The sequence below is a fragment of the Mytilus trossulus genome, chromosome 7 (assembly GCF_036588685.1).
Source record: "Mytilus trossulus isolate FHL-02 chromosome 7, PNRI_Mtr1.1.1.hap1, whole genome shotgun sequence".
NCBI lineage: Eukaryota > Metazoa > Mollusca > Bivalvia > Mytilida > Mytilidae > Mytilus > Mytilus trossulus.
The window spans coordinates 66396796-66420109 of NC_086379.1; the positions used below are offsets into that span (position 1 = coordinate 66396796).

The 23314-nt window shown below is 31.8% G+C and overlaps 1 protein-coding gene and 1 long non-coding RNA gene across 2 annotated transcripts in view; both read left to right on the top strand.

Moving 5' to 3' along the window:
* The first annotated feature begins 145 nt into the window (after positions 1 to 145).
* LOC134725618 (uncharacterized) lies at positions 146 to 1749 on the top strand. The gene is made up of 3 exons (XR_010108574.1): positions 146 to 240; positions 723 to 841; positions 1645 to 1749. It is a non-coding gene; the product is annotated as an uncharacterized LOC134725618 (long non-coding RNA).
* A 3092-nt stretch (positions 1750 to 4841) lies between these two features.
* LOC134726604 (protocadherin Fat 4-like) overlaps positions 4842 to 23314 on the top strand; it is a 63917-nt gene continuing 45444 nt past the window's right edge. Inside the window, exons 1-9 of the mRNA XM_063591014.1 lie at positions 4842 to 4983; positions 10127 to 10266; positions 11202 to 12449; positions 13275 to 13379; positions 14093 to 14233; positions 15571 to 15717; positions 20227 to 20343; positions 20745 to 20835; positions 22174 to 22304. Of these exons, the coding sequence (XP_063447084.1) occupies positions 4887 to 4983; positions 10127 to 10266; positions 11202 to 12449; positions 13275 to 13379; positions 14093 to 14233; positions 15571 to 15717; positions 20227 to 20343; positions 20745 to 20835; positions 22174 to 22304 (2217 nt within the window). The 5' untranslated portion in view covers positions 4842 to 4886. The remainder of the gene's footprint in view (positions 4984 to 10126; positions 10267 to 11201; positions 12450 to 13274; positions 13380 to 14092; positions 14234 to 15570; positions 15718 to 20226; positions 20344 to 20744; positions 20836 to 22173; positions 22305 to 23314) is intronic.

The window sequence follows — 23314 nt, forward strand, 5'->3', positions numbered from 1 at the left end:
TTATGCTCATTCGTGAAAGGCGTATTTATGGTGACATATAATTCCTATGTCATTTGGTCTCTAAAAGAGAGTTGTCTCATTGACAATCATACCACATCTTTTTATTTTTATACGGTCTGTTGTAGGTTTCAGCCATTGACTGTCTGGCCTCTGTAGATGGACATTGTAACCATAGTGACACAGCTACTGTCAATATTGGTGTTTCAGATATTAATGACAACAAACCTACCTTCACTCAAGGTAAAATTACATAAATAAATATATGACCATCTTACTGAAATAAAAAAAAAATGATACAAGGTAACATTGGGACATGGGAACAAAATGGAGATTAATTACTCAATATGGGGTATCTCAAATTTGAATTGAGTTTCTTTAAATGCTCAATATATTGAAAATCATGAAATATAAATAATATCTAATATGCAAGACATTACAATGATATGTGAAGCAAATGTGCATCTTCAGACATGCTACCTAAAATATACTTATGTTGTTTCAGTAGTTTCCCAAAGAGAATCTTAAATACTATTATAAACCTTACACTACACGATAGCCATAAGGACAATCATTAGGGCTTTCATGGTTATGCATTTATAACAGACATAGTTATTTATATCCCTGTTTTTATTTTTTTATTTTTATGCATATTTCATTTGCTAACAACAAAATAGATAAGTAACAAATAAAACATATTACTGTATATCATTCCACAATTATAGGGTTATATGAATGTACAACAGCTGAAAACATGATAGGAACAATACCTGGCTGTAAGATAGCTGCTACAGACAAAGACTCTGGACAAAATGGCAACTTTACCTTTAAATCATTGAATGCTGTAAGTTTATTGTGTTACATAGATTTTGTAATGACACAACTTCAGCAGGAGCTACTTCCCTTTTTCACCATGTTGGAGGTTTACATGCCCAAATACCTTCATAAATTAACCAAATTCAACCTGCTATAGTCTGACAACTAAATTTTAGAAAAAGTTCTAAACTACTAGTATTTAAAAATTTCCTTTAACCTTGCATCATCACTACGATCTAGTAAGGATACTTTAGCAGACTTGTTTGTACCATATGATTTGATTTGGCTAGTCAAATAAGAAAACCATTTATCCCTCTAAAATGGTGGCCAAGGGAGTTTACTCAGAATCAAATTAAGCCATATTAAACCTATCTATTTATCCACGTGTCTGGTAGTTTGATCAAAAATGATATTTGAGTTCAATTTATTCTACATACATAGGATGTTCATTTCATACTATTTAATCTATTTGATTTCAATGGGGCACATAAAATAGAATTTCATCTATAACAAGACTGTTTTTAAGCCATAGGTAGAACTAACCACTTTGACTAAAAAGTTTAAAACATGTAAAGCCCTAGCTGTTTGAAATAATAAGGGTTTAATTATTTTTCAATGTTTTAAGTATTATTTTCAACATCACAATAGAAGTTTGAATTAAAAATTTCTAATTATGTGTTTTTAGAAGAAACATTATACATGTATTGACAAACACGATTTTAGACATTGCATTAATAAAATTATGTATAGTCATTAATTGGGATATGAAGTTTAAGTAATTCATGTCTTTACACAATTATTGTAAGTATTCTTTTTTCGATCTATTTTTAGAACTACAGTATCACCAGCATGGGTGGTGTTAAATTGAATACAAAGCTTGATTATGAATCTGGTCAGACAGACTACTCTGTGATTATAGAGGCTAGAGACAACGGCAAACCTTCAACTACTGGGTAATTATAATGCTAAATTTCATATTTTCTTAAAAATTGTATTAATTTCAATTTAAAGTACTGCTCTGGAGCCAAAACTTGGATCACAAAATCCAAGAAAATGAAAAACACAAAAAGTAAAAGAAAGCCAACACTATCTATGGTAAGGTAGTAGTTATTGATTTTGCTGAATTTACTGGCTTCAAACTTAAAAAAATAAAACTCATAAAGACTTTTTTTTTAATGCCTTCACATATTGAGCTGATTTTTAGTAAGTGAGTCTTCTATGATGAGATATAGATTGAGTTTATATTTAATATGTAACACATAAAAAAACGACAACAACTGATTTACAGGCTCCTGATTTGGGACAGGCACATACATAAATAATGTGGCCGGGTTAAACATGTTAGCGGGATCCCAACTCTCCCCTAATCTGTCGCAGTGGTATAACAGTACAACAAAAGAAGGAACTATATAAATTAGTTGAAAAAGGCTTAACTCATCAGATGACAAAAATACAAGTGGACGTGGCCGCGTTCTTGTACATCCTGACAACAAAAAGACACTAGGAACATACCTGAGAGTACTCACAGTTATCTGACAGCTAGTTCAAAGCCACTTACAACTAATAAAAAAATCATGCATCTCAGACTAAATTATCAATCTGTACACATCCAACATCCAATGGATTTAGTATAAAGACGTCATTAACAGTCAGAGAAAAAACATGACCTTCTGCAATGCCAAGTTACAGGTATTGACAGATTGTAGATCCATGAATGTGTATATGTATATATCATACTAGTAATATTTAGTTTGTTATATAAATTTGTAAATGTTAACTGCATCAAATTATCTAAATAAAGGAAATATATCAACTATTTGTATACAAATAAAAATGCTTTGGACAGGCTATCAAAAAAGATATCAATCTATAGGTATTTTATTGGGATGAGCTAAGGAAATCATCAATCAAATACCCTATTATAAAAAAAAAATTATACATAAGTTGAAACATTTCCAAATTTACCTCAAGGAATATTATGGAATGCAATTTAAACTTACCAATATCTTTCATGTGTTTTTAGAGACATTTTGTAAAGAACATTTAAAAGATGAATTTTAAGATATACAATACTATTGATAGTGATGTTTATACTGGTGTATTTCTTCCACAGATCAGCCACTGTTATTGTCCACATAACAGATATAAACGACAATCCACCAGTGTTTGGAGGGAAATATGATTTCAGTGTGGATGAAAATGAACCAATGGGAAGTATAGTTGGTGTAGTCATGGCTACAGATTTGGATGCTGACTCATCATTGATATTCAGTCTTCTTAACCACTCCAAAGGTTTGTGAAGGGGAAGATGTAATCTGGTCCAAACATTTATATACAGGGAGGGGGAATGTGAACAAGTCTGTCTTGTTTTCTTTTGTGACATTACAAATTAATTGCTACAACCAGATTTCACGATCTAAACAACAATTTATCACAAAAAAGGGTAAATGTGAAATTTTGCAATCATAAATATATTTGTGTAAGGTGGGGAGCTAGCTTTTAAATGTTATATGAGTAAGACTCCTGCTTTAAACTAGATCGACATGCTAAGCCTTGTTTTTTATTTCCTAATTTACAAGATAATTGTCCACAGAAAGACATGCCAAATAACACATTAGTGCGACTCCTGGCAAATGTGTCTCTGTTTACCCTTCAATGTCCTATGATTAGGAGAAAAGCAGCAAAGAAATTTAAAGTCTTTGACCTGAATATGGATAAAACTTGCAACCGCCCCCTCCTGAGGACAACATGTTACATTTAAACCACTTGGGAAGTTTGTTTTAAAATAGTCCACATTTTCATCTTTTGTTCAGAAACAAGTTAGCTAATTACTTGAAAGCCATGGTAAAAGATGACTGGAATAATGTTTTGAACATCATCTTTGAAAATTTATTAATAGATCAGGTAAGATTATAAAAAAAATCATGGTCAGATGCAAATCATAATTATGATTGGTCAATTTTCAAATGGAATAAAATTGTAAATTCTGTTGTATTTACATATCTACTTAAAGGTTGAAATGTTTAATAGGGTTAAAAGTGAGGCATTTGAGAATTTCATTTTCAGCTGTAGATTTTCATGAAATTAAAAAATTATTGACTTTTCTTCAATTATAGATTTTGGAATAGATAATAATGGCCTACTACGGTCTAAGAAGATGTTCGACTATGAGACAGGTCCTACAAAGTACTACATACATGTTAAAGTATCGGATGGGAGAAACAATGTAACTACCACAGTGTCTGTTACTATACTGAACATCAATGATAATCCACCACAGTTTACACATAATACTTATAACATCAGTGTGATGGAGGATGTAAAAACAAAGACAATTCAGGTAAAACTCTTTTAAAAAAATACAATTTTTCCTTTAGAAGTCCATCTAAATTGTATAGATAGTTGAAATGCATGTGTACATGTATCACACAACTGGTAGAAAATGGTCATTGTAGAAGATGAACCTGTTTGAATCTTTAAAAAAAAAATATTTATCAGGATCAGTTGTTTGAAGGTATATTTAACCATTTATGTGGTCAAAGTAAACTAAGGAAGAGGGATGGTATGGTCAGATTAAATGATTATTACTTTGTTTTCATTTTCAAATATATTTTTATGCCCCACCTACGATAGAAGAGGGGCATTATGTTTTCTGGTCTGTGCGTCCGTTCATTCGTCCATTTGTTTGTCCATCCGTCCGTCTGTTCGTTCGTCCGTCTGTTACACTTTAGGTTAACTGGTGTACTGTGGACACATTCTTGTTTTTTAAACAGTTAAGCAAATTTGAACTCTGTTTTTGAACATATGTCATTTATTTAAGGTTTTTGATTTGAAGTTTAATCAGTTTTTTCAAATTGTATTGCACGAAGTATCAAACTATAGAAAATACATTCGCTTATTTTTTTCTGTTTGAAACAAATACTTTTTTAATCTTGGACATATCAGACAAAACATTATTTAGATAACTGTATTTTTTTACATTTTAGGTTATGAATGCTACTGATTTAGATCAACTTGGTTCCATAACATACAGTATTGTTGATGGAGACGCAAGCTGTCATGATGTCTTCACAATGGATTCCTCTGGGATTTTATATATAAATGATACACATAACTGCCTAGACTATGAAATAAGACCAGTTCATACTTTACTGGTTCAGGCCTCAGATGGTATGTAAAAAGTTTTTAGTGCGATTTGATTTGATTTTAAAATTAGATAGCAAACCTCATTTTATACTTTGTTATTTGTTGATTATTAGAATTTGTGGTTCACTTGTATATACGAAACCCACAATAATTGGTATCCAACGAGAAATAAAATCGGGCCATCAGGTCAAAATAAGCTTGCTCCTTTATAAGGTAGCTGTGTATTGTAGTTTGCTCTCTTAAGGTACTTTTATATATTTGTAAAAAGTAAAATATCTTAGAGAACCATTATAATTTCATACTTTATACTTGACATGTATATTAACCAACACCAGAGTCTTAATGTTTTTACAACTTCCTAGGTCAGAGTTGAAGGTCAAAACTTTTTGGTTTCATTTGACAACAACATATCCTATAGTAAAGATTGTGTCCGCTTTTTATCTTGAGACCATTATGATTTCATATTTTTTATTTAAAATATATATTATCCAACACTAGAGAGTGTATCATAATGTATGTACAACTTCCTAGGTCAAAAGTTAAGGTTAAAAACTTTGGTTTCAGTTGACAACCCCATGTCCTATGGAACAGACTATGTAAAATCTATATCTTGAGAACTGTTATGTTAACCTGCATATCAATCAAAACAAGTGGATATGTTATAATGTATGTTCAACTTTCTAGGTCTGTCTGTCTGTCTGTCTGTCTGTCTGTCTGTCTGTCCCTTTTTAAATTGGAAAATTGCAAAGCTTTAGTATGGGCATTCATATCCTTAGACACATTCTTCTTTTATTTGATCAGAGCTGCACAATTGACATATCAATTGTTAGATGTTATGCTTTATAGATTTTGATTTAAAGCACCGCTTTTGGGCTATTTCATGGGGGCCAGTTTTCATAGGTGAGGTATGCCGGAAAAGACCACCTCGAAAGGCAAATAACAATCCTAATCCATTAAGATTTGAGTTGAAGTGGGGTTCGAACTCACAACCTCAGTGTTGACTAACTAGTGATTACAGTAGTAAATTAGACTGAGGCCCCTAAGCTTTATTTTGTTTTTGCATGCGCTTTCAAAAGTTGTAAAGAAAATTCACCTACATGAATAACTTTTGTGAGCTTTTCTCATCACTTGGCGTCCGTCGTCGTCGTCGTCTGTCATCGTTAACAATTTTTCAAACATCTTCTCCTCTGAAACTACTGAATGGATTTGGATGAAACTTAGCATGATTGTTCCTTAGATTATCCTGCACAAAGTGTGTGGTTCGATTTTTGATCCGTCAAAAAAAAGGCCGCTGTTACTTAAAATAGAACATAGGGGTCAAATGCAGTTTTTGGCTTATATCTCAAAAACGAAAGCATTTAGAGCAAATCTGAGATTGGGTAAAAATGTTCATTAGGTCAACATCTATCAGCCCTAGAATTTTCAGATGAATCAAACAACCCATTGTTGGGTTGCTGCCACTTAATTGGTAATTTTAAGGAAATTTTGCAGTTTTTGGTCATTATCTTGAATATTGTTATAGATAAAGATAAACTGTAAACAGAAAAAATGATCAGCAAAGTAAGATCTACAATAAGTTAATATGACCAAAATTGTCAATTGACCCCTTAAGGGGTTATTGTCCTTTTATGACAATTTTTCACAATTTGTTCATCATATTTGCTAACTTTAAAAAATCTTCTCCTCTAAAACTACTCAACCAAATTCAACCAAACTTCAACTGAATGATCAGTAGGGTGTATAAAATAAAGTTTGTGCTTTATTTTTTATTTCGTCAAAAAACATGGCCGTCATGGCTAAAAATAGAACACAGGGTAAAATGCAGTTTTTGGCTTGTATCTCAAAAACTCCAGCATTTAGAGCAAATAAGACAAGAAGTTAAAGTATTTATTAGGTCTACCTGTCCTGAAATTTTCAGCTAAATTGGGTAACTGGTTTTTCAGGTATAATGCCCCTGAATTGATGATTTTAAAGAAATTTTGCAGTTTTTGGTTATTATCTTGAATATTATTATAGATACAGATAAACTGTTAATAGCAAAAATGTTAAGCAAAGTAAAATCTACAAATAAGTCAATTTTACCAAAATTGTCAATTGACCCCTTAAGGGGTTATTGTCCTTTTATGACAATTTTTCATAATTTGTTCATCATATTTGCTAACTTTAAAAAATCTTCTCCTCTAAAACTACTTAACCAAATTCAACCAAACTTCAACTGAATGATCAGTAGGGTGTATAAAATAAAGTTTGTGTTTTATTTTCTATTTCGTCAAAAAACATGGCCGTTATGGCTAAAAATAGAACACAGGGTAAAATGAAGTTTTTGGCTTATATCTCAAAAACTCCAGCATTTAGAGCAAATAAGACAAGAAGTTAAAGTATTTATTAGGTCAAGGTCTACCTGTCCTGAAATTTTCAGCCGAATTGGGTAACTGGTTTTTCAGGTATAATGCCCCTGAATTGATGATTTTAAAGAAATTTTGCAGTTTTTGGTTATTATCTTGAATATTATTATAGATACAGATAAACTGTTAATAGCAAAAATGTTAAGCAAAGTAAGATCTACAAATAAGTCAATTTGACCAAAATTGTCAATTGACACCTTAAGGAGTTATTGCCCTTTAAAGACTTTTTTCACAATTTGTTCATCATGTTGACTTACTTTAAAAAATCTTCTCCTTTGAAACTGCTGTATCAATTTCAGCCAAACTTAGGCTAAATGAGTTTCAGAGTATCTAGTATAAATTTTATATTTCATTTCCTTGTATGTCAGAAACATAGCTCCTATGGCTAAAATAGAGCATAGGAGAAAATGATTTTTTTTTTGCTTTTGAAGAAAATAGGACGATTCAAAGAACATTTAAATAATTGCCAAAATAATCATTGATGAGAGATTTAACCAAAAAAATTAAGGTGAGTGATTCAGGCTCTTGAGAGCCTCTTGTTTAAGTTTCAGTTTAATTTTGCCATGTTTAAGTAAAAATACCTTTATATTACAAAAAAAATTATCTTAACTTAATTTTAATCCATGGAACTGTGCCATGTACAAGTGTTGTAATATCATTACATAAACAAAAAAACATGCTTTATTTCTAACTACAGTTATTTAGGATAAAGGAAATTAAACTGTTAAGGTTATTTTATAGAGAAACAAACATTTTATTCATCTCACTTTAAAATGAAATTTTATAGTCCCATTTTCTTTGCATTTTTTTTATACTGTGTAGTCAATGACATTTTTCTAATTCATTATTCCTGCTTTGATACATTGATATTGATTTTTAGCATAACCAAATTTTAGGATTTTGTTCATTATCTTAAGTAGTGGAATATTTAAAAATAAATCTAGCATTAAGAACTACTAAAAACATGCACTGTTCAAATTCACTTTTGTTTCTTCAGAGTTATGTCCCTTGTTAATTCATTTGAAATCTATATCTGAGATATTTTGAATAACTTAAAAATGTTTATCTTTGATAGTCAGTATTTATCATTAGCTATGACTTGTCTTAGTTAACCTTCCTATCCTATTCAGAATTTAGTGGAAGGTCTAAAGAAAGTGTTTATTTACTTTATCCTAGTATAACCAGTACCAGTAATGGTAATATCAACAAGTAACTAAAGCTCTTGACTATATATAGTATATAATTTAAAAGGAAGACTTAAATATATTTTTAAAATATTGCTTGCAAAATTTAACAAATGTATACAGAAAGCATATTTGTAACTCAGATATTTCGTCTAAAAATCAGTCATTTGGATTTTTCAAACAGATGTTATAGAATTTGTCATTTGGAAAGAAATTCTGGGGGTTAATTGAAAAGGTGGTGATTAAAGGGTAATAACTGTGAATTATTTAAATAAAACTCTTTGTCTGACTTTAAATTTTATAAACAAAAGATTTGAGACATATATGCACCTGATAACTTTAAACTAACCATCTAAGTTTTAAAGTTTCAATTTACCAATATATTTTGTGTTATATTTAAAGTTCTTAGTAAAAGCAGTTTTGTGGGAATGTCCAATATACTATATCCTTCAATTAGTCACATAAAATATAAATAGATTTTAGAGCAAATTACACATTTAAAAAAAAAAATTCTCAACCTTAAAACTATTTAGTCAGTTTTATGTTCTGAAGACCGAGTGCCAAAAAAAAAAGAGTGAAATCTCTTCTGTCTTAAATAGGAACTGGACATTAAAAAAAAACAATAAATCAGTTAATCTCATATCCCTAAAATCAAAGAAAATACAAATATACAAATTAAAAGAAATACAAACAATTCATAATTTTAGAATTTTTATCCAACCTTCTTTGTCATTTATCATAAAATACAGGTATTTCAAATTTGTTATATGATATACTAAATCAGAATAAAAAAAGTTTCACAGGAAATGATTCATAAGTTGTTTCCAAGTATCAACACAATCGAATATGATGGCAATCTCCTTAACCCCATACACATGACCTCAGCAGGTTGTTGATGTGACCCATATATAGATATAACTATAAACAGACATCCAGTAAGGACATACAATAGTATAAGGCTGATTTTCCCAGTTTTTTTTTTATTTCAGTATTATAATATGGATGAAAATAAGCTCAGGAAATTGTTCATGCACATTTCTTGCGCAAGCTTTAAAGTTTGCTTGAATTTGACTTAAGCTAAAAAATTAAGGCAATTTTTATAGTAGTGATTATGTTTTCATTTATCACATTTTTTTTAATGATTTCTGATTTCTAGTTTAAGTCTCTTACATGATATATTTTTTTACAACAATTTCTTTATGCTATTGTCTACAGATATTTTGGTTTATTTATACTTGCAAATTGTTTTGAGTACTTTTCTTCTATTTTTAATTTACCCAAAGCAAGATTATTGGTGACCTATCAAATTTTGATAGTTTCTGCCAATTGGATAGTTGCAGCCAATTGTAGTCAACTGAAAAATTTAATTACTGTAATATCCTGTCGAATAAGTTTTGATAGCTACTTGCGTTTGACCTTTTTTTTCTCCCAGTTGATTTAAATGGTTTGTAACTCTCTTGCATGTGAATTTTTAAAATGACAACTCTTAATTGATAACTTTATGCCATCATAAAATATTCTACATATGGAAAGAAATAGTAAGAGAATGAGATAATTTATGTTGTAATATTATTGTAGGGACACCATTCTCACATACCAGCAGAGCTTTGATCATGATCAATCTCAAAGACAGAGACAACAAACCTCCTGAGTTTTACTGGAAGACATATACTGCTGCTATTAAAGAGAATATGAAAGTTGGAAGTTCAGTTGTCAAGGTAACAATCTTTATTCAATCTCTGGATGCCAAAATTAGAAAGCCTGCTTGTAGCCTTTTTTAAGAGTAAAATCAAGTAACTAATTGACAGTCCAAAATAGTCATTGCCATTCATGTGATTTCTTTTAGTTTAAAATTTTTTAAAGAAAAGTTACTGGAAACATTGTTATAAAAATATAATAAAAAGAAGATGTGGTATGATTGCCAATGAGACAACTTTCCACAAGAGACCAAATGACAAAGAAATTACTACCTATAGGTCACTGCAAGGCCTTCAGAAAAGCCAATGACTGTTTTCATCATATTGATTGATGTCATAAATAGAACTGTCTCTTATTCTTACAAACCGCTGCTTCTTTTCATAATATTTAATAAATGGCTATTATTTATTTTGAATTTATTGAACCATAAAACTAATTTTTGGCTCTTCACATTGAATAATCCGCGAAGCGGATTATGTAAAATGTGAGGAGTCAAAAATTAGTTTTATGGTTCAATAAAATCAAAATAAATTATTGCCATTCATTATAAATAAATTTCTATCAAAATAAGGCTCAAAGAACTTTTTGTATTATTTACATTAACAATAACAACGTACACACATGTTGGCGTATGAATACACAACGTCAGAGGGGGCGTGTCACCATAAAAATTGACAACATTGAAAATAAAACTAATAATTTTAACCAATCAGAAGACAGTAAAAACACCAAATTTATTTATTATAAGATGTAATGAAATCAAACCTAGGTCTAGGAGTTTTGGCTGTATTTTCTGCCAATTAGGAGAACAAAATAGATAAAAAAAAAACATGAGTGAGTCTTCACTTTCTAAAGAATACAAATAAATGACAATTATTTGAATTGATGCAAAATAGATTTTTTTAAATTATGAGAAAGGAATTAAAGTAGAATAAAAATTGCTTTTTTATTTCAGGTTGGGGCATCTGATCCTGATTCCACAAATTTGATATATGCAGCTGTCAATTTCACAGATGAATTTGAATTCCAACAAAATATGTTAGTAACAAAGAAAGAACTAGATGCAGAAGTCCATCAGAGGTATATGGTGAATATTTCTGTCACTGATGGTACAAATGGACATGATTATGCTACTGTTGAAGTGTTGGTAGAAGATGTGAATGACAATGTACCTTTCTTTACCTCCAGTCTGAAGAACTTCTCTATCCCAGCTAATGCCCTAGGTAATAGGAGAGTTGGACAGTTGACTGCGAAAGATAAAGACATATCGAATGGAGGTTTTACATTCTATCTGGCAAATGAAGATCATTTCAGGATAGATAACAGTACAGGAGAATTGTTTGTTATGGATGATCACATTAAGTTTCAAGCTAATGTAGAATACAATATGACTGTCAATGTCATGGACCATGGACAACCTCCATTGACTACATCGGCAGAAATAAACATTTTCATTGACATAACAAATCACAACCCTCCATATTTCTTAAATGAGCCGTACTCAAACAGCTTAAAAGAAAATGCTAATATCAATTCTAGTGTGATTATAGTTAAAGCTAAAGATAAAGACCCCGGAGATGCTGGAATTGTCTGGTATAAACTTGTTCCAAACTCAAAATATGATGGCAAATTCCATATTAATGAAAACTCAGGGGAAATAACTCTTGTGGGTAAGCTGGACTATGAAGGGGTTCAACATTACGAGTTAACTGTGCTGGCAATAGACAAAGCTGATGATCCTAAAACTGCCACCACCCATGTTCAAATATACATAACTAATGTTAATGAAAAACCACAGTTCTTGGAAAAACTGGATGGATTATGTGTAAAATCTCCTATAACTAGAGACCAACTAGTTGCTATAGTTAATGCAAGGGATCCTGATAAGAATGATGTTCTTAGTTACTCACTCAATGATACAAGACATTTTAGAATCGGAAATGAATCTGGTGAAATCAGAGCAAAACTTGAAGTGGCTAGCAATTTAACAATATCTGTCATCGTCAAAGATAAAGGCGGACTGATGGATACTAAAGAAATAGAATTATACAATAACCCCAGTCTTGTCATCACACCCGCCATTATAACAGTGGACGTGACAGAAAACAGTACTGACCATTACATAACTAAAGTCAATGCTAGTTCTAAACAGACACTCTCATACACATTATTCAATTCCACAGGATTCACCATTGATTCTAATGTAAGTACACACTATATGTCTTTAAAATCATCATTTTAGTTTAGTGGGACCTGCACATATTTTAACCACCGTAGGATTTTTGGCAGGATCTTCTTCAATGTATTCACTCAATATGGGTTATAATTTTACAAAAGTTCTCTTTTTTTTTAATTTGAATTAAATGCACTCAAAATATTTGATCATCTGGGTCATTGAATTTTTTTTTTTTAGGTATGAATACTCATAGTTATTAATCAGCTTGCAGTCAAACTTGTTAATATTATTCAGTAATAGACTTCATTTTTCTGACTTTTGACTCGAGAGTTTGATATATTTTTTCACAGGTAGGGACATCTTGCAAGAGCAATGTAATGAATTAAAATCAAGCTTTTTGTTGGTACAATTTTGGGGGTAAATTAACTGTTTAATGTTTTCCATGCACGACAAAAGAATCGTCAAAATTTACAGATTATGTGTTTGATGTAACTTCTTTTGGTTGCTCTTCTTGACCAAGTACCAGGATGTTCAACCACAGATTAGGTAATCTGTCAAAAAATTATTTAATGATAATCTGGAGACAAATGTCAGTAATATGTTAATATGGACAGTTGTTATCCATTCGTTTGATGTGTTTGGACTTTTAATCTTGCCTTTTGATTTTGGATTTTCCTTTTTGAATTTTCCTCCGAGTTCAGTATTTTTGTGTTTTTACTTTTTAAAAGTCTATTCTGAATGAGGTTTTCATTAAAACACAGCACTTTTAACATATAAAATTAAAAGTTATTTATTGAATTTTGCAGATTTTGTTGCCGAAAATATTTCTCTATTTTTTATCTTTATTTTTAGGGTACTATAACATCTGATGGACCACTAGACAGGGAGACTGAAACAAAGAAAATAACAGTCATACATGTACAGGTCAACAGTTCTTCAAGTTCTTGTCTAGCGCAGGTATATGAATGTTGAGATTATTTTTATTTTACTATTTATATTGCCTTTTAATATTTACTTTATCTAAGTATTGACTTGATTGACTTAAAAGTTAATGTGTCTTTACTGCAATGGATTGAAATGATTTTATAAGTATGGAAATGTGATGTATCAGATTCAAAGGAATTATATGTTTTACAAATAAAGCATGAGATGAAATTAAAGGGAGAAACCTGGTACTGTGAATCATTATTACTTTTCATGAGATACAGATTTTCATGGATTTCATGGGTACATGTGAATCAGGAATTTAAATGTTCAATGAATTACAAACTTTGTCAAAATCATGAAATCAAATATCCCAAGTTTTCCTCAATCCATGAATATTAATAATCATGAAAAGTAATGAACTCATAGTATTGCACATTTCATGTTAATTGGAATCTGTTTCAAAGCTTACAAATGATGAAGAGTTAAACATAAAAAAAATTACACATGTATATATTTTTTGCATGCTTGAGACAGTGTTAAATATACATAGAATAATGAAAATATGCAGATTTTAAGGAAATTTAAAATAAGGTATAATAAGATTTTAGTATAATAAAATTGTTGGCATACTTGGTCATACTATGTCTTGGATATTTTGAGTACATATCCAAAGCAAATTTCAATCTATGATAATGAGAAACATAGGATTGAATGAAACCAAGATTTTACATCTTCTTTTACAGGTCAACATTAATATCCAAGACATTAATGACAATCCACCACGATTTGGGTTCCAGTATGACACAAAAACTATCCCAGAGAATTTGTCAACAGGAACTTGTTTCTTTCCATTACCTGTAGAAGACCCTGACTTAAATACAAAGGTAAATAACCCTGGTAAAAGATTTTGATACAGAACATTTTTTCATTTTACTGCTTGCATCTGTACAGTCTTGATATTTCCTTTTTAACAATAAACTGCAATTCAGACCTTTCTAAAATGTGATTGAAACTCAACTTGAAATAAGCTTGCTATCTTGTGGGAAAGACATCTTTATTAAAAGGTTCAAATATATATGCATTGTAGTACACTTGTATTATAGAATAGTTATCAAAAGTACCAGGGTTATAATTTTATACGCCAGACGCGCGTTTCGTCTACATAAGACTCATCAGTGACGCTCAGATCGAAATAGTTAAAAAGCCAAACAAATACAAAGTTGAAGAGCATTGCGGACCCAAAATTCCAAAAAGTTGTGCCAAATACGGCTAAGGTAATCTACTCCTGGGGTAAGAAAATCCTTAGTTTTTCGAAAAATTCAAAGTTTTGTAAACAGAAAATTTATAAAAATGACCATATAATTGATATTCATGTCAACACCGAAGTGCTGACTACTGGGCTGGTGATACCCTCGGGGACGAAACGTCCACCAGCAGTGGCATCGACCCAGTGGTGTAAATAGTTATCAAAAGTACCAGGGTTATAATTTTATACGCCAGACGTGCGTTTCGTCTACATAAGACTCATCAGTGACGCTCAGATCGAAATAGTTAAAAAGCCAAACAAATACAAAGTTGAAGAGCATTGAGGACCCAAAATTCCAAAAAGTTGTGCCAAATACGGCTAAGGTAATCTACTCCTGGGGTAAGAAAATCCTTAGTTTTTCGAAAAATTCAAAGTTTTGTAAACAGAAAATTTATAAAAATGACCATATAATTGATATTCATGTCAACACCGAAGTGCTGACTACTGGGCTGGTGATACCCTCGGGGACGAAACGTCCACCAGCAGTGGCATCGACCCAGTGGTGTAAATAGTTATCAAAAGTACCAGGGTTATAATTTTATACGCCAGACGCGCGTTTCGTCTACATAAGACTCATCAGTGACGCTCAGATCGAAATAGTTAAAAAGCCAAACAAATACAAAGTTGAAGAGCATTGAGGACCCAAAATTCCAAAAAGTTGTGCCAAATACGGCTAAGGTAATCTACTCCTGGGGTAAGAAAATCCTTAGTTTTTCGAAAAATTCAAAGTTTTGTAAACAGAAAATTTATAAAAATGACCATATAATTGATATTCATGTCAACACCGAAGTCCTGACTACTGGGCTGGTGATACCCTCGGGGACGAAACGTCCACCAGCAGTGGCATCGACCCAGTGATAGCTCATTTTATGTATATATTAACTTAATAATATTTTTCTCTCTTCCTTTTCTTAGCTAAATTTCAGTATAATAGAAGATGATTCACATGGCAAGTTTGAAATACAGCCATACTCTAACCAAACAGGGGGATGTCTTGTCTTAAAAACTAGTCTAGATTATGAATCAATGCCTGATAATCTAAACGGATTATACTCATTAAAGGTAATTATTTTAGTTCACAGTATATTTTTGCTATATTGCTATTTTTATGACCAACCTACAATTAAGTGGGTTCAGGGTGGGGGGTGGGGGGTGGGGGGTATGTTTCTGGTCTGTGTGGTGTGTCTACTCCAAATCTCAAATCCAAAAATTTCAGTTTATAAAGAATAAGTTTTTGTTTCAAGTAATTTTTAAGGAAACCAAGATTTATTATTCAGTACGATAGACATGATTTTTTTTCCTTCAAAATATGACTTAAATCAATGCTTCCAAATCAAACCAGATGAAAGATCAATACAAATTTAAAAGGCATTTAAACCAAATAGTGCAGTGACAGAATAGGGAAAAGTCGATTATTAAAGGAGTTTAATTTCACTTCATGGTACACGGCTAAAAGTTGGCACAGTCCTAGAAAAATGATTTTACTGGAATTTAAGATTGGTCGTCAAAAAGTCGTATGGTGCAGTTTTTTTTATTTCAGCTTTTAGTCAGCAAATTTGACATCAAATGCAGATCATAAGTGACATGCAGTTTAGTTTTTTATTCAAAAGCTGCCATCAAACATCTTTCTTTTTTGTTTTATTTAAACGTGAAACATAATGTTCTATGCATTAGGCAAAAAGGGTAATCCTCAAAGCCTTTTGATGACAAATTACGAAGGTAAAAACTACTGTTAACGGGGAAATTTTGTGTTTTACCCGATTCCAACATCATACAACAAAGCGCTGATGAATGGATTATATCGTATCTACTATAAAGTAATAAAACTACAATTTTTCTTTTCATGTACACTTGTTTTTATGAGGTCATATTGTTTAAAACGATATTTTTTTAAATTTAAAAAATCTCTTCTCATCCATCATCTACTTAGAAATATTGCGGATAGTTGTGTCCCGTCCATGATTGGGCTCGGACATATGTTTCCTGTAATATTTGGACTTGATATTACTTGTTTTTGTTGATGTTTTATTATTTCGTTGAATTATTTTGGTGTCCGAAATTCTTTTTTAAGGTTGTGTTATTTTGATTTTATTGATGTAAAAGGCGAAAGAAGTTTTTCAATGGTTTATTTAAGAAATAGGGATCCGACAAAATTCCAAAAATATAACAAAACTAGAAAGTCCGTTAAAACTTTGCGTTATCATTTCAAAGAAGCATACATTCATTTTAATACCTTAAATAGTGTTATTTTATTAAAATAATTCAGTAAATCATTCAGTAAATTGAGGTATTTTGACACAGTTGATTGGTGTAATGATACAATATACACAAGATTGCGCATAAAATTGTGACTTTAATTCATAGATGTACATCATCATCTATCATAGGGTTCATTCTATTCGCTTGAAAATTGTTTATAATAAAAATGGATACGAATGATGCATAAGTCTACACGACATAGTGATATCTACAGTTCGCATTGCAATTTGAAATGCAGAACCTTTTAAAGACCTAAAGTTAACCTTTTTACTTAGTTCTATGATTTCAAAATTCAGATATATTGAAGATTACCTTTCTCTTTTTTACCTACATTTTAGTCAGTCAGTACTTACATTTTCCAGTTAGCTTGTGATAAAGGATACTACAGAAATTAGAATGTTGGCTTCATATCTTGGCCTTTTTCTTTGATATTGAGACGGATTGACGACTACAAACAAAAATCTATGACAAACTTTGGAGGGCGATTTTAACTTTCCAAATGTCAATTCCCCATCGCTAGGTCTCAATGTACTACACTCCTCTACGCCATCGTATAATAAGCACATATCTCAAATGATACCCTATGCTGATGCTTGTTGAGTCTATACAGTTTCTTGGACAGGGGTGTACCCCTGACTACTTAACACAGGCCGCAGAATTTTAAGGGATATTCAAACATATTAGTTGACGATAATATCAAAACGGCATGGTAAAATTAGGAGAACAAAGTAAATGACAAACAAAATTCTGCAAAACTCTACATAGACCACCAAAGATTAACACGAAACATACTGAAAACAAGGTTATCTCGTATACCCCCGGAAGGTTTAGAAGATTCTGTTTCAATTGTAACACCTGAGTGTCGAAGCTGAAAAATTCATTTAAGTGTCATGTACCTAATTATGAAGAACTTGCGACTGAAATAGACACAAAATAGGTTTTTATATTACCGTATCACGAATAATGATACATTTAAGCTCTGTCGTGGCCCAACTCACTAGCACGTCTTTTTGCGGTTTACAATTTTTAGATACTAAGTGTCAGATCAGATCTGAACATTTGCAATTAATTTGTGTTCCATTCCTGTTTGTAATATAATGATACTTTTGATTCGCATGACACGGGTAACATCTTGTTGACACAACCAAACTGAACTATTTTTTGTTTTCCTGGAATTCCCCATGCTTTGTTTTAAATATAACCATCGGTAACATACGTACTGTTGCCTGTGTTTCTTTGAATCATACAGACAAAATGGCAGCCGGCTCAAGGCAAGAAATTTAAGTCACGACTATCAAAGGTTGTGCTATGTGTACTATTGTTTGTATGTGGGTTTTTTTCTTCATTTTTTGGCCATGGCGTTGTCAGCTTATTTCGACTTATGACTTTTAATGTCCCTTTGGTATCTTTTGTCTCTCTTTCATATGCTTGCATCTATTGTAAAGAAAACTACAACCAAGACGAGGAATTTCATTCTCTAAAACAAAACATTTAAGTAAAGGCAGTTTAATGCTTATTTGTCATATAGCCACTATGAACCTTTACTTGGACTCAAACTGTTGTATTCTAAATTACAAGATCATTCACAGAAGAAAGTTTTTTACCATCTGCAGTGTGATATAAATGCTATCCCTAGTTCAGATATCAAACACTTATACAGACATGTAGGGCATAACGACCACGACAATCGGAAACAATGCACAAACTACAGTCATGTGATCATGGCTAGTGTATACATACTGTCGATGCGGATTACAGATCGTTTTTTTTCTTGGTTTTTGTTTAGAGATATTTGGAGTTTCAAGCAGCAGGACAAGACGTTTCTTTCAATACAGGGTTCTTTTGACATTTTTCATAGAGGTGCACTGATGTTTCAGTTGTTTTATGTCCCCCATAAAATAGATTGACATGGCCAAAGTGTATTTAGCAATGACGATGATGTCCAAAGGTGATGGATAAAAGCTCGCTATATGTGGTACACAAACATTTGACCACCACTCTATTGCAAGGTACAACACGTTAAATGTCCGAAGTTTAACATTGATATTCGCAATATCATTATAGGATTCGTGGCTTAAGAATTTTGTCGTGTTCTTTAAACACTACGGACCAATACTGACATTCGAGATTTGCTAAAACTTCCACTTGCAAACAAACGTATTCCAGCCAATGGTCAGAACGTCGTAATAACGTCCCCACATTACAAAAGTCATTTGAGGTCTGAAATACTGATTAAAGTTAGGTATATTTAGTGCTATGTCAATATATTCCGCATACAAAAAATATGATCTTGCGTCACTTAGTTTGGGATTGAATAACCGAAACGTTCTTTATTTTCAAACGAATAAAAGGCTATTCTTTCATAAAATATACCTTTTTAAAGTTATAAGTTTATCTTAAAATGATTTATTTTCCTATTGATACAAATTTTTTTCATAGAAATAGTCATGACATTGTCAAAACTCACCTATAAGTATGTTTTGAAATAATTTGTGTTGTCTGTTTTGCATGAACCGAGTTCAACGTATATGGCAAAAAAAATAAGTTTTCAATTTCATTGATGTATACTAGATGGTTATATGAATAAATACATATTTTTTCATAAATTTCTAGAAATTTTGTTAAGTTTTGACAGACGTTGTTCTTATTATTTGAAAAAAATACATCATGTAAAACTGATAACTACCCCCCTTTTTGTACAGTCGCATACGCGTGTTCGGAAATCTCATATAATGATGGATTTCCACTTTTTGGATGAAAAATTGAATAAGGAAGAAAATAAATTTAAGTTTTCAATCATTCTACTGTAAAAAGGGTATTTAAATTGGAGTTAGATATTCAATTTTATTTTTTCTTGAAAACGACATATGACCTTTGATCAAGATTTCTGAAAAACTGCACCATATTTTCATTTGACGACCAGAAGAATCTCAAAGTACACATATTTCCGAATCCAATGATATATGATATAGCCGTGTACCACTTTTGACGATTAAAATTTTATAAATCCGACTTTGGTCACCGGCCTAAAAAGTCCAAAAAGTTGTTACAAATCTGATAGGCCTTCTATACCTGTATGGCAAACCTGAAGGGTTTGAAATGATTGATTTTCAGATTTCATTTTTCTTCTAAGTTAGACTCATTTGTAGTATTGCCATTAAAACATTTAGGAGGCAAATCAATTATTAGTAATTTGTGAGTAATGTAAAAATGAATATTGTTAATTTTCTCCGTTTTTTTTTAATAGAAAAATTCAAGAAAAAAATGTCATATTAAAGAGATTATTTTATATAAGTTGTACTTTGTATTTAGGCAGAAGTAAGTGATGGTAAATACAGCAGTACAAGAGAGATCAAGGTCCACATACAAGATATCAACGATAATGATCCTATCTTCAATCAAACACAGTATTACGCTGAAATCAGTGAAGTAAGTATGGTAGATGAAATATACCAGGGGCTGGTTCTATCAGAAATAGGTTTCAGGTATATTTCTTGTTTGATGGACTTGAAATAATGATGCTCAGACCTGTTATTGAACATTGTGACAAGTCTCAGTTAAAACACATTTCCACAGATTCTGCTAGCCAACTGGATGTTATAGGGCATGTTGTTGATGATGATTTATATAAGTTGGAAATTGTAAAAGAATATTTTAAAAACTGTGATGTGCATTGTCAAAAGTCTTTAGAAAATATAATTTGAGTATATTTTATAATTTTTCATGCACTTGAAATGTACAATCAGAAACTTTACAGAAGTATGCAATATTTTTATCTGTTCAAAGTAAAGCCAAAAATGTTCACATGACTTTTATTTGTATCGTAATAGAATGTACCTCAATTTACCAGTATAATCCACATGACAGCCTATGATAGAGATGCTCTGGATGATGGGAAACTGAAATACTCACTGGAAGGAGGTATGTATCAACTCCAGCTCTTTTAATTTGTATACATTGAAAACCCATTGATGGCCTTCGGCTGCTGTCTACTATTTGGTTAGTTTAAACATCTTTATTTATAGTGGATTGGGAAGCAAGTTATTGCAACTTATATTAATCCTTTGGTCCGGTTGTTGTCTCTTTAACATATTCCCCATTTCCATTCTCAATGTTATTAGTATTTTTAAGTTGAACAGTTGTTTAAAGGACATTGACATTTTTCATATTTTGTTTTTTATTGGAGAGAGTTGGGTTTTTTCATGCCCCACTCAGGGGCATTAAGTTTTTAGCTCACCTGGCCGAAAGGCCAAGTGAGCTTTTCCCATCACTTGGCGTCCGGCATCCGGCGTCGTCGTCGTCGTCCTGCGTCCGTCCTCGTTAACTTTTACAAAAATCTTCTCCTCTGAAACTACTGGGCCAAATTAAACCAAACTTGGCCACAATCATCATTGATGTATCTAGTTTAAAGTTTGTGTTTAATTACCCGGCCAACCATCCAAGATGGCCGCCATGGCTAAAAATAGAACATAGGGGTAAAATGCAGTTTTCGGCTTATAACTCAAAAACCAAAGCATTTAGAGCAAATCTGACATGTGTTAAAATTGTTTATCAGGTCAAGATTTATCTGTCCTGAAATTTTCATATAATTCCAACAATCCATTGTTGGGTTGCTGTCCCTAAATTGGTAATTTTAAGGAAATTTTACTGTTTTTGGTTATTATCTTGAATATTATTATAGATGGAGATAAACTGTAAACAGCAATAATGTACAGCAATTTAAGACTTAAAAATAAGTCAAATGACCAAAATGGTCAATTGACCCCCTAAGAAGTTATTGTCCTATAGAATCAATTTTTAACAATTTTCATAAAATTTGTAAATTTTTACTAAAACTTTCCACTGAAACTACACGGACAAGTTCATTATAGATAGAGATAATTGTAAGCAGCAAGAATGTTCAGTAAAGTAAGATGTACAAACACATCACAATCACCTAAACACAATTTTGTCATGAACTGTCTGCTTCCTTTGTTTAATTCACTTATACCAAGGTGAGCGACACAGGCTCTTTAGAGCCTCTAGTTCAGTCTGTGCATCAAATTGTCCATCTGTCTGTCTGTCTGTCCCGCTTCAATATAAAGTTTTTTTGTTGTAGTTTTAGGTCAAGGTAGTTTTTGATGAAGATGAACTTCAATCAACTTTAAACTTAGTACACATGTTCCCTATGATATGATCTTTCTAATTTAAATGCCAAATTAGAGTTTTGACCCCAATTTCACAATTTTTTTTACAGAAAGTTATTTTTCATGTTTTCAGATGATAGTATGTATTTCATCATTCAAAACAATAGCCATTTTGGTGACTTAGAAGTGAACACTGAACTAAACAGAGAAAATCGATCATCATACACAGTGACAGTTATTGCCCATGATTCTGACGGACATACAGTGAGTTATAAATATACCGTACAGTTGAGTCTTGTAGTATGAGAGTTTTCTGATCAAATAGAATATATTTTATCTTTGTTTCACTTTGTTTTAGTTCAATGGTTTCAAAACTGAAAATACATTTTTAGCTCACCTGGCCCAAAGGGCCAAGTGAGCTTTTCCCATCACTTTGTGTCGGTCGTCCGGCGTCTTTCGTCCGGCGTCGTTAACTTTTACAAAAATCTTCTACTCTGAAACTGCTGGGCCAAATTTAACCAAACTTGGCCACAATCATCATTGGGGTATCTAGTTTAGAAAATGTGTCTGGTGACCCCGCCAACCAACCAAGATGGCCGCCACGGCTCAAAATAGAACATAGGGGTAAAATGCAGTTTTTGGCTTATAACTCAAAAACCAAAGCATTAAGAGCAAATCTGACATGGGGTACAATTGTGTATCAGGTCAAGATCTATCTGCTATGAAATTTTCAGATGACTTGCACAATCTGTTGTTGGGTTGCAGCCCTTGAATTTGTAATTATAAGGAAATTTTGCTGTTTTTGGTTGTTATCTTGAATATTATTATAGATAGAGATAAACTGTAAACAGCAATAATGTTCAGCAAAGTAAGATTTACAAATAAGTCAACATTACCGAAATGGTCAGTTGACCCATTAAGGAGTTATTGCCCTTTATAGTAAATTTTTACCATTTTTCGTAAATCTTAGTAATCTTTTACAAAAATCTTCTCCTCTGAAACTACTGGGCGAAATTAATTCAAACTTAGCCACAATCATCATTGGGGTATTTAGTTTAAAAAATTTGTCAGGTGACCCGGCCATCCAACCAAGATGGCTGCCATGGCTAAAAATAGAACATGGGGGTAAAATTCAGTTTTTGGCTTATAACTCAAAATCAAAGCATTTAGAGTAAATCTGACAGGGGTAAAACTGTTTATCAGGTCAAAATCTATCTGCCCTGAAATTTTAAATAAATTGGTTGTGTTGTTGGGTTGCTGCCCCTGAATTGGCA